The 12,550-nt window shown below is 40.1% G+C and overlaps 2 protein-coding genes across 2 annotated transcripts in view; both read right to left on the bottom strand.

Annotated features, from left to right (window-relative positions):
- The window catches only part of gabbr1a (gamma-aminobutyric acid (GABA) B receptor, 1a), a 123,948-nt gene extending 122,656 nt beyond the window's left edge, over positions 1 to 1,292 (bottom strand). The window contains exon 1 of the mRNA XM_087779176.1: positions 932 to 1,292. The gene's annotated coding sequence lies outside the window, so the exon portion shown is untranslated. The remainder of the gene's footprint in view (positions 1 to 931) is intronic.
- Positions 1,293 to 3,101: 1,809 nt separating this feature from the next.
- sh3bp5la (SH3-binding domain protein 5-like, a) lies at positions 3,102 to 12,209 on the bottom strand. The gene is made up of 6 exons (XM_087779175.1): positions 11,539 to 12,209; positions 9,855 to 9,917; positions 9,438 to 9,566; positions 7,990 to 8,154; positions 7,634 to 7,807; positions 3,102 to 5,372 (listed from the first exon to the last, which is right to left on the bottom strand). Exons 1-6 carry the CDS (start codon positions 11,764 to 11,766, stop codon positions 4,851 to 4,853), a joined length of 1,281 nt encoding a protein of 426 aa, XP_087635301.1. The 5' UTR covers positions 11,767 to 12,209; the 3' UTR covers positions 3,102 to 4,850.
- Positions 12,210 to 12,550: the final 341 nt, after the last annotated feature.

The raw sequence follows: 12,550 nt of genomic DNA, 5'->3' as shown, positions 1-12,550 counted from the left end.
CACCGCCAAAGTAAAGAGAAGCAGATGGCGTGAAGATAGACGAAAACTCTGCTTCATTAGCAAATATCCAGCGTATTTTTAGAGTTCACCGGCGAGAGTGCGTGCGGGAGGTAAGACGCCGGGCGTAGCGCGAAAGAAAAGAAAGAAAGAAAGAAAGAAAGAAAGAAAGGAACAGCCCAGCAGGAGTCATTAATAGCGGCAATCTCGCTCGCACACCGAGCCAGATGAAAGCGTGAGAGTGAACGTCGAAAAACTCCATCAGCACCGCAATGGGATGGATGGAAGACAGAAGGAGGGAAGGGGAGGAAGGGATGGAGGGACGGAGGAAGGGAGGGTATCAACTAGCCTCAAGCTTTAAATTCAATTAGGGTTTCAGCACCACGGACAGCACTCCCATCATCTTCCCCAAAACATCCCTGTAGTTGATCATAAAAAAGCATCATCTTTCCTGCAGGTTCTCACGGGTTTGAACATCACTCTGGTGCTGATGGAGCCATATGTTGTATTTCAAGCACGACTGAGTCTGAACGATGGAGACGTGAGGGTCATAGTGAGGCTGCCACCAACCGTATGCTGCCGGTACCGACTTGTCATCGGCTCATGATGTGGTGGGGTGGGATGTGGTGGTTGTGGGGGGGGCACGACGGCCTGCTGAGAAAAAAAGGCCGATCGTTGCCCCCCCCCACTACACACACACACCCCACACACAACCATGTTCACCTATTTGAACCAACCCTTTTAAAAAAAAAAAACACTATGACCACCATGTAAATTTAAAATAATTAAATCAATAATAATAATAAAATAAAAACATATCAAGATCCAATAGTAGTTCCAAACATAGCTCAGTAAAATGATATTTGTACACATTAAGGCAGAAGGTGTTACATTACAAGTGCAGTAGCATTTAGCAGTTAGCATGTGCACCTACTGTTTAGTTACGGTGCTCCTTCCGTGGTAACAGTGGATCCTCCGGGTCGGAACTCTAGTCCGGTGCTTTTAATATTTGGTAGAAATGTGCATTTTTTTTTTCTTCTTCTTATGGCTCTATTTTTTTTTTTTTTTTTTAAATATGGCTGTTAGATGTGCAAGCTGCTCCGTGCGTAAACAGGATTTTTTTTTTCTCTACATAAACAAAATGTCTCTCATCCTGGTCTCGTCGTCTTTCTGCGAGGAAACGAGGGAATAATCCGTTAAAAAATAAAATCCCCCCCCGCGACACATACATGCACTATATACAAACGCATCCCTTTTCTTTTTTTTTTCCCCCAAAAAAAAACGACGATCGCCAGCGAGTCCCCTCCTCTTTCCTCTCTCCCTCCCCGCGATCTGGAGCTCAGAACCCGACGTCATGATGGAGACGCACCGTGCGTAACATCCCTCCCCCCCTCAGGCTTATCTCCCCCCCCTCGATTAAACGGTTCTGGAACGACCATATATATATATATATTATTTTAAATAACCGTTTGATTCATTTACAAGCGGGATGTTGCGGCGCCACAGATGCAGGTTTTTTAACGGGTGGTTGTTGTTGTTGTTCTCGCACTTCATGGCTGAGCTGAGACTCAAGAGATCAGGAGAAGCTTAAAAGCTCCAAAGAATTCCACTCGTTTTTTTTTTTGTCGGTCATCCAAGCAGCAGATCGCTCACCAAGTCCACCATTTTTTTTCCTTTCTTTCTTCTTCTTCTTCTTCTCCCTGCTGCTGCTGTTCTGCATCTATTCTGAGATCCTCGCTTCATATTTATGTGTTTTGAATTATTGAAAATGTAGAAGACATAAGTACTCCTCCATCTGTAAGCTTGACAAACTGGACTGGAACAGGACCGGTCCAAAGTGCTCCAAGTTTCACACTTAATGTCCCCGAATTGTGACCCCGAAGTGTGGGAACTATGATGCCAAAAACATTTCTAGGGGTCTTAGAAAATATCAACGCATCTGTATCAATATACACAGTTTATTTTTCCTTTCAAATCATATATAATAATTATTTTATGGTTTACATTCCAATAAAGAGTTTATACAATTAAATTTCAATTTTTATTTATAGATAACATGCAAATATTAAAGCAGCTCTGTGTAGTTTTGGGTACCTTAATATTTTTGTACTAAAAAAAACTTGTGATGTAACACATCAACTTAAAACTAGTTGAATGACTCGTATACCGTGACCATGTTTGATTTTTATTTTCACTGTAAAAAGTTCTTGGGGATGGTGTGAACATGCTACATATGGCGCTGGTTGTAGTGGGGGAGGGGCGGGGGCGATTTACGGTAAAAACAACAAAGTTAAAGTTAAGTTATTTACAAAGCCAGCATAACGCATATCATATTTCATTACCTCATCGATATCCATCCTTCATTCATCAATGGAAGTCTGGAAACAGAAAATGAGTCCAACTGCTGCAAACCGGGACATGGCAACTTTTGCGACATTTAGTGCTCATGGGAAATGTGGTCTCCTGCCGGGCTTAACACTTAACTTTAGTCCACTGGCGTCGCTCAACTTAAAAAAAAAACAACACATAGAGCTGCTTTAACGCTCTGTCGCAATGATAATCTAAAATGAAATCGGGGCGATGACTGAGGACAAGGGGATACAGTCGACTCATGCAGCTTTTAAAGCTGATGTTTGATTATATTTTGGTTTCAAAATGTATACCAGCGGTTACGACTATAGCTAGAGTCACGTGGTCTGTAACCCAGACTCAAGTACTCGGACAATACTGCAAATATACCATCATTCATTCCGAGTATCGTAAGTATTATGATACTCATCCCTACACCAGATTCTTTCTAATACACAACCCCTATTAATTTCTCATCAGTTTTTCCCACTTTAATTTTCACAGGAAAGAAATCTGCTTCAGAAACCACACTTTTGCATCAAAGAGAGAAGAATACACTAAATCTTCAAACGGGAGCTACAACTGAAGATAGCTTTTCGTGATCTTGTTTTCTGAGCCGTGACCTACATTTCATAGCCACTGGCAAGGTCATGGAAAGTAACATAAAACTACTGAAGTACATTATTTCAACAGGCGTTTCCCCCCCCCTAGTGTAAATCAGAAAACATTAAATAAAAATCTGATCAATGGACGTGTCAAGAGGTATGCCAGTTTATTGATTACCGTATCGACAGAAAAATGTTGAGTTACATTGACGCTCGAAAAAGGTCAGGAGAGTGAATAGATGGAGGTTCTCTGAAGCACTACACGTTTGAGGGTGAACACAATCAGCAGAAAACACAAAAAACTGTACATCTGAATATTGTTCTAGCTTTATCATACTTACACACATTTACAGATTATGCAGTCTTGCACAAGCAAAACACACAATGCAAAATTAATTTAAAAAAAAAAAAGAAGAGTATTAAGTACGACTTGACACTCACTGAAACTAAAGAAACACAAAGGCTCTTCAAAAACTGTTCTATTCAGAACTACGGATTCGTTTTAAACTATTTAAAACTTTAAATAATTTGTTCTGTGGCGAGGCACACATCGAACCACGACAGGGAAGATTAAAAAAAACAACAACAAGATATTAATAAAATCATCGCTGCCAGAGATGTTCAATTGTTAACATGTAAACGATATACAGAAAATACAAAATAGCTAACATTAATGCCTCCTCAGTGTTACGCTCCAAAGTGCATCCTGTTTACCTGAATAAGAAACGCGGCTGTGTTTTTTTTTCACTCGATGCACTTTCATGACTTAAAAAATAGGTAAATTGGTGTGTTTAACGCCAACATATCTCCAGGTGCACAAACTTTTGTTCAGTTGAAGAGGTTTAGAAAGAAAAGTGTCCTCAAGGGTAAAGCGAGTGACATTTCAAGTGAATTTGACAAAAGGTTTTATCGTTTAAAACTCAATCCTTAGCAAATTTTCATTCCGCTCTGAGAGAGAAATCTTTTCCAGCATGAAGTTTCCAATGCAACACATAATAGCAAATGTTACTTTTTATTGGAAGTATCGTTAAATATGAGTAAATATCATCCAAATCCTCATAATAGTTTCTATTGCAAACCTGAAAGCACCGGTTTTTCGACCCCATTACATTCTCGCGACCTCTCTCTACAGCCATGGAAGCGATTAAGTGTCCACTTGCACCGAACAACGAGCCACAAACATCACATGCATGCGCTTCAGGTGCTTCATCATTCTCAACGAGCGATGCTTGTAAGGAATTCTCAAAAGATGCGTTTCTCTCTTTGTGCTTCAATACGTCGGAACGCTCGTCGTGAGCGAATAAAAATGAAATGGTTTTTTTTCGCACCGAGAGAACCGTCTTCGTCATATTTTCCCTCCACTTTTGAGCAAACTATATTCACAGATCGCACGGCCCGACGCTAGTCCCCGATGAATCGATCCGTCAGGAGCCAAATGTTCCCCCTTTCAAGCGGCAAACTTTGAACGGTTTCAGGTGAAAACTTTTGAACTGTGCTGCGTGTTGCAAGTGCACGGACGAGCTAAACGTCGTCGGTCGGCGAGGAAGACCATCTATCGAGACACCATTTTAACAATTAAGGACTTAATTGTGGATAGTTTTTTAATCCATTACGGGATCGTTCAAGAACCACCACTCGGTGCCATTTTTAAGGTTTAAATATGAGGATATTCATTTAGATTTATGGGCAAAATAAGCCTTTGAACTTGATTATTTATGAAATAATATCTAGATTATTCAGGTAATATCTCATTATTTGATCCCAATGCTTTTGACTCAAAATGGTGTCCGTTACTATCGTGATCGATATCAGGATCGACAACACATAGACTTACTGACGACTCTTAACTCATGGTGGTTGTGTTCCTCGTGCTCTACCGGTGACCGGGGCGGGGGAGGATCACAAGCTGAAGCTGCGGTGGTGCTGCTTGAAGAACAGCTGCTTGCGGTCTTTGGTGGTCGCTTCCATTAGCCGGTGGTCCCTCCGGTCCGCCGCGCCCCGATCCCCGTCGTCCCCCGTCACGCTGCCCACGTCGCTGAGATCGCCGAGGTGCTCGATGGAGTCGTACTTCTCCAGGTCGGAGGCGATGGTCTGCAGGCTGATGACCGAGAGGGAATCCGACGCCGCCCGCTCTCGCTCGCTCTCCTTATCCTTGTACCTCTCCACCAGGTGGTTCGGGGCGCCCGCCCCATCTTTCCTCGGCCCGCCGCCGCCGCAGGCCCCGCCCTCTTCCCGGACGCCGGCGTCCGACTCGGCGCCGACCGGGGGGCTCCGGGCGGCGCAGACCAGGAGTCGCCCCCCTACGGCCCTCTGGGCGTGGATCTGCTCGCTGATCTGCTCCAGGTTCCTCAGGGCTATGGAGTACCGGGTCTTGACTTTGGCTACGCTCTGCTCCAGCTGCAGCACTTCCGCCTTGTGCTCCTGCAGTCACACAGAGGACGAAGGCCCTTTTTTTTCCAGCATCCATTTCAACATTGATTTAATGCCAAACTGAACAATATCAGACAAGTGACCTTTAGCAGATCTATGAGTCATATCTCAGGCCTTTTTTTTTTTTTTTCTTTCTCCAAGCATGAGTAGCTCTTTTATGAATCTGCCAGTCACACAGTTTTACCAGCAAGATGACCTTTGAGACGAAATGTGAAACATTAATTAAGTTATTTTAGCCTTTTTTTCTTCCAGTATAGATACTCGGGTAACAGAGATCTCAAATTTGGGTCTTGGAAATAGTCGAAAACATTTTTGCTTAGAAAGCGAAGTTTGTTTTTGCTCATGTTGGAAACGAACATGTGCGAGTCGGTCTAAAAGATGAACATCAGGCAAAAGAAAGAAAGTATTTGGGAGGAAAGCAAAAGGTTAAAAACTTCATTGTATCGTGGATTAACTTCCACATCATCAGAACTTAGTGTGAGGCACAAATTAATGCACCCACTTTACTTATAGTGCCATCAAAACAGTGAACTCCCATGACACCTTTTCTACACACTGCTCTATTAAGTTTACTGGATTTAAATTCTACGTCTATGTTTCCATGTCAAAAGTTATTTGTGTCCTGCAATTGGTTGGCTGGGCGGCAAAGCATTATGCAAGCTGTTCTCAACACCCTTACCGAGAGGGTTGGAACCTCATATGTAATGTCGAGTTGAAATAAACGTTATCAAATAACGTTTTTTATTTGAAACAATTGAAAAATAAAAGTCACTAGATGTACCGCTGGAATTTCTACTCTTATCCGGCAGTCACACTAACATATATTTATAGATATAAATAGAGATAGCTAAATAGAATAAATAATACTAAACAAGAAGTACTTATCTCCATGTCCTTAATTGTAATCACCAAAATAAAAATGAATATAAACGCTGATGGACCTTATTTATCCATTAATTATTAAACACAGTTGCTGCATTAGTTTAAAGTTCCCTTTCTCAGCTTCCTCAGCTCATGATATGCTATCGACGTGTCGTTCTCAATCTATGTCACATCACTAGATTCCACTTTACGCTCAACTTCTAAAGTCCCCGGTGGCTCATGGATCAACAGAACGACTCTTAAGGAGACGCCACTCGTACCCAGGATGGTTTCTCGTCATCATTTAAAGGCTCTTCAGACTATACAGCCTGTATATAATGTTTGCACGAAGTTGGACCTGACTAAGACAAGTTCTTGCCCAGGTTTGGTGTGACTGATATACTTTATCTCACAACATACAAGTTGTGATTACAGTTCAAAAAAGTGCTTAAAGCCACTTGAAAGTATTTATTGTTGAGGAGACGATTCGCTCGTGATATCCAATGTAATTTATCCATCACAATGTCGCTCAGACAAGTGCCGTCATGGCTCATTGTCTTCCACTCCCAAGACGCTTCTGTTGATGAGTTACAATTAATGATCCGTAATTCGTTTTTTATTTCTTAATTGCGATTCAATATATGAATAATCAGAAAACTGGATTTATTCTGGCGCCAAGAGAAGTGAATAAAAAGAAAATTGACTGGCCTTGGATGAATATGGAAGTATATCAGTGCCATCAGGATGTTAAATAATTTAAAAAAGAAATTAAATTCAGTGAAATGTTGTTGTTTTTAAGCATTTTATTATTATTTTGAATAATTGAATACTATAATTTAAATATTGAAAGGTCGAATTTGTTTGTTTTGGATTTATTTAAATAATTTCATTTAACAAAATCTAATATTTAAAAAGAGGGAAAAAAGGTAATACTTCAATATTATTTAATTTGAAGGTTCTTTATTCTTTTTTTTTTTTTACACACAGGGTTTGATATTCTAATTAAAATAATTAATAAATACCCTTTTTTCATATTCACTCATTTTAATGTGTTGCCTTTTAAATAATATAAATATAAAATAAAAATGAAAGAATATTGAAATAAAATAAATGATATGTTGTAATTATTGGAATTTTAATATGTGAAACAAAATGAATTAATTTGAAAAAATTGAATAGTTTTTGTTTTTTATTTAAATTATTATTAAATGTTACCTTTTTTTAATAAAACATGTTCAAACTTTCAATATAGAAATAATTGAATTCAATCATTTGAAAGAACTCAAGTTTCTGATGGAACTGAGATGAACATCATGAATCAGCAATTTAAAGGCACTTGTCAAAGATCAGAACTCATCCACACAGGTGAGGTTTGGTGTTGTTGCATTTACCTCCAGTATGTGATTAAACTGCGCCTTGAGTTCGAAGTATGGTTTGGATTTCACGATGGCTCTTTTCAGAGACTTCTGCTGCGTCTGAACCCGAGCCTCAGCCTCCTGACAGGCGTGGGTGACTCGCATGTGCTCTCGCTCGCTGCGGAGTCGCTCTTCCTCGGCTTCGTTCACCTGCGATCAAGATGGAAAAACACACCATTGTTGGGAAAAAAAAACTGGACAGCGCTTATGATTTATTTATGAGACTTCAGCCCACTTTTCTCCTTTAAAACATTATTTTGTACTTTTTGAAACTACTTGACGCATCCGCCGTCTGAGTCACCGCCACCTTGTTTTTGTCTTCAGGACGTTACCTTGGCAGTGGCGTGATTGAGCATCTCTTGCCAAGTGGGATCCAGAGTGTTCTTGCCATCAGCCATCAGGCCCTGCTCCGCCACGTAGACCATCTCCCTGGCAGCTGTGTGCATAGAAACTGCTCGCTCGTAGCTCAGCGCCGCCTTCTGAGTCTCTTGCTGAGCCTGGAGGGACGAGAACATTTCAGAGACGCATACTTGTATCATCCATGTTTCATTAAAAAATCCGTCTCGATAACACGCCGCTCTGTTCTAAACGACTTCGCGTGACGTCCTGGTGTGATTCGTAGCATGAATGTGCGTGGCCTTAAAATCAATAAAGTCATGATTTAATTCAGCAAATCTATTATTAAATCAGCTCTTGTACAGAGATTTGGTTTAGACAAAGACTTGTGAATCCTTTCTAGGGTCGCTCTGACGGCCAGAAATGAAGTCAATAACTCGAGTAAACAGAAAGTGAGATCATGGAAAAGAAAACATTGTAAGAAATGAAAAGGCTTGGAAAGAAAAGAAACCAGTAGTAGCAATATAATGAAATTAAAAGTACATATTAGGAGACAAATTCAATAAAGATAATTTCATTTGATGCAGGAAAAAGGAAATATCTTTAGGATGTGGTTTCAAATATATATTTACATTGCTCAACTAAGTAAAAACATAAAATGCTAAATCGTTTTTTTTTAATTCAATTATTTCAGAAAGTACTGGAAATAAAGAAGTAGCAATTTGTACTTCTATGTCTTGTTGTCGTTTACGTCTCCGTCTGTCTGTGAGCTGTGCGGCGCAGCTTGCCAGACTCGGTTGCTATGGCGTAAGTAGGACTAACTTATGATCTACTCAGACGATAGTAATCCAGTCACTCATCTCTTTAAACACCCTTTGCTAAAGCAACATATTGTAAGAACTTCTCGTCTCAGTTGTATTCAGCGTTCTTATAAGATCGCGGTACTTCCAAACAAGTGTAAACCTGTCCGTCTTCCCCGCATGCTGATGAGCTAAGTTGTTAGCGTCAGGTCATTTATAAACTGTTATGTGTGCGTGTACAAGGAGGTGGGATTTATTATTGATCTGGTGATACGCGACATGCCGGCGTCTCCTCTCTGATGTCACTCAGTTTCGCGGGAAACCGATGCAAGTCCCTTGAAACTGAGCGTAGCGCGTAAATAAACGAAGGGAAATATGGCATCGTTTTCCTTATCTAAAGCCACGGACCCCCACTGCAGTACTCGCGTGTGCACGCGGCTACATTTTTAGGCAAAAGAAACAAATATCGCATTAATATCAATATCGGAATATAAGACACCGATATCGAATATCGCGCTCATTTACAATATCGTGCAGCCCTAATAAAAACGAATCATGTTCTCACTTATTAAAACCCGTATCATTGCATTAGAATGTTTAATTGTGATACATGATAATAAGAGAGACAACAAAACAACAGGCACCTCTTTGGCCAGGCGACGTGCTTCGTAATACGGTCTTGCTTTCTCTATGCAGCTTCCAAGTTGAGAACTCTGGGCGTTCAGCTTCCTCGCCGACTCTGTCAGAATTTTACGATATCCAGATCTGGCATCCTGGAGGTTAGAAACGTATTTTAAGATTTATTTCCTGGCAATAGCACTTGCATGTCAGTAATAAACCAGAGGTACAACTACAAATTAAGTGGTTTAATCATCCCCTATTAATTAAGAAATACTTAATTTCATCCTTAGGCAACAATTTTAATTGATACTTATTTTTCAATTAGCTGAAAATACAAAGCCATCCGTTTAAAGCATCTTGTATAAAGGAATAATAATACATTCAAAGTAATATTTTCTGTGTTTTTTTTAATGTGAATTAGGATCAAATGTGTAACTTACATTCAACTGGAGTTCCAATTTGTTGATTTCCACGCTGGCTTCGTTCAGGTGCTCCAATTCCTCCTGGAGAAACAATAAAGTTGTAGCTTTATTGTCTTATTAATTAAAGCCCCTCAGACAGATGGGCTCTAATTACTGTGCAATCTGGAACGAACGTGGGAAGTAATAGGCGGAGAAATTTAAAATCTTAATGAGTCCTTGTCTGCTCGTCCAAACTAGATTTGGAAAATACTGTTGAAGCAGAAATGCATCAATAAAATACATTGTTTTAACAATGTAACAAAAAAAACTGCTAATGTACTTATGTAGAAAACAGCTTTAAAAAGAATCAGATTATTAAGGTCATTTCGATGGTGATGATGTCATAATGCTCTTATTGCCCGCCTTACTTAGAAGCCGTTAGAAAATTCCCAAGAGCAGTTTATCAGCCGTTTATTATGAATCATGAGGGAGGAATCACAGCAATGGGTTTTTTAGCGTTCAGGGTCAATTTGACATGAACGGTGCCATTCATTTGTGCTTCATTAAAAGGGCAACTAATGTGAAAACTCAACTCTCCTGAATTATTCCCATGTTTCAACTGTTGAAGTCTCTCTCATCATGACTAGGTTTTGAAGTTATTACTTTATAAAGTTCGCCTCCGTCTGAAATGTCAAACGAGGGGTTACGAGAGCCCATTATGATGTAATAATGGGTTAACTCCTCCTTCAGCCAGCTGTAGTCCCGCCCTGCTTTGTTTATACAACGAGTCCCTTGGAGGTGAAGAATTTCGTTATCGATTATTGGTGACAAACCTCAATGTTTGACCAATCAAAGCAGAGCGGGGTTGAAGTAAACGCAATTTCTCCACTAGAAGAATTTAATTAAGCACAATGTAAATATTTCAATGAAGAGAGTTTTGTACAAACATACATATACTGATGAGTAAAATGGAGTCCAAGATCTATTTAAGACACACTTGAATCAACACATTAGTTGCCCTTTGAGTTGAGAAATATCACCTTCGTTTGAGGGACAAGAAAAGCTCAGTTATAGGAGATGTTGATGAAGGTACACATTTTCTGAAGTACAGATAATTCCCAAAATTTGAGAGTTCAGTAACAGTCGCCCCTTTTATTTTTAAATTTTTTGGATTGTGAAATGTGCATTGAAAGTAAATAAGATCGGTTACAGCATAATGCAGAAAATACCGGAAAATTCATTGAATTACTTTGTATTCTAACCTCACTGGTACACTATGTATTAATACCGTGTGAGCTTAGTTTAAGTACAGACCTTTCCTTTCCAACAAAAGGTACTTATAGAAACAAAACATTTCTTTTTACCATTTCCACTGCTTTGTGCACGTAACAACCAGTATTCTGATGCTTCATCAACGATAAAACAGGATATACTCATGTATTGTCAAAAAACAAGCTGTATCATATTTTATTCATTATCAGTATTCAATTTCTTTTTAAATAAATACATTTTGCTTCACGTAACTGTACATGTTTTTTAACCAATGCTTATCTTTGGTCGATCAGTCAAGGCCTGCAAAACAAGTTCCTTTAAATAAAAACGTATAGTTAACTTACAATACAAAACAAATGCATTTTAAAGTTAATACTAATCTATAGATCTATATCCATATGGTCAGCTGATGACACACGCACATAAAATAACTCAAATTTATTCAATTTACCTGAATTCGGGGGTCCAGCTCCTCTTCATAGGGACTTTGCGTCTCTTCCACCGAGATGTTCTCCTTCACCATTTCCCCCTCGACGTGTGGATCTTCTTGAACCGACAGTCGTCTCGCTCCGGTTTCAACAGCCTTGACCTCGTCGCCCTCCCCGGGGATGACCTCCCTCCAGTCCCCCGCATCGGACTCCCCGGAACCGGCGGGGCTCTCGCGGAGCACCTGCTCCATGTCAGGGCCAGGAGTTTTCGCTAGCAACGCCTTTTTTTTCTTTTTTTAAAACTGCGACAAGTGTCTCACTTCATTAAATGAAGTTATTTATCTGTTAGAGGAAGAGGAGCGTGTTTTAGTTTCAGGTTCCCTAACGGTTGCTCCAGAGTTCGCGTCCTTCCATATCGAATCGCCTCGAAACACGAACCGCACAGGCTATGGCATGTAGCTTAGCATGTAGCTTAGCACGCTAGCGTCGCTAGCATTTTAAAACGGCGACCCGGCGTGACGACATGGCTACACCTTCCGAGACGTTGTAAGTCAGCAGTGAGAGGGGGGTGGGGGGTCCATCACTAAAGCCCCTCCGCACGCAGAGGTTCGCTTCCCCGCAAATACGCCGAGCTCATGGGTAAGTTCAGCTAGGCTAGCTAGCTAGCTGCAGCCGCCTCACACCATCATGACAAGTAAACACAGGAGCGCTCGCGGAGAGGAACGCGCAACACGTTGTTTGAACCACCGTGGGTTCCGTAGATTTGGGATTTTTTCAAATTAAGAGTATTTTCTTAATATTTCTACTGTGTCTTATTTGAGTTATTGTTCGTGTCCTTGTTTTAATAGGGCCTTTGTTTAACTTAAACGCATCATAAGTGATACCTTTCATGTTTACAGATGCTTGACAGTTAAAGTACTAATATTCGTTATTTAATAGAAAACATATTATCATATTATTATTGTATTATTATTTTTATTATCAGAATCTGAGGGCCCAACTAGAAGTTTTTGTTAAAATACATTTTAGTGGTAT

Source organism: Callionymus lyra, chromosome 17 (assembly GCF_982586985.1).
Source record: "Callionymus lyra chromosome 17, fCalLyr1.hap1.1, whole genome shotgun sequence".
Lineage (NCBI taxonomy): Eukaryota > Metazoa > Chordata > Actinopteri > Syngnathiformes > Callionymidae > Callionymus > Callionymus lyra.
This window is presented reverse-complemented; position numbering and strand designations above follow the sequence as displayed.

Coding starts and splice junctions, on each gene's coding strand:
- sh3bp5la (XM_087779175.1), bottom strand. CDS start 11,766: ATGGAGCAGGTGCTCCGCGAGAGCCCCGCCGGTTCCGGGGAGTCCGAT. Junction 8,155..9,437: donor CACGTCGCCTGGCCAAAGAG/GTGCCTGTTGTT, acceptor TCGTCCCTCCAG/GCTCAGCAAGAGACTCAGAA. Junction 5,373..7,633: donor AGTTTAATCACATACTGGAG/GTAAATGCAACA, acceptor GTGTGACTGCAG/GAGCACAAGGCGGAAGTGCT.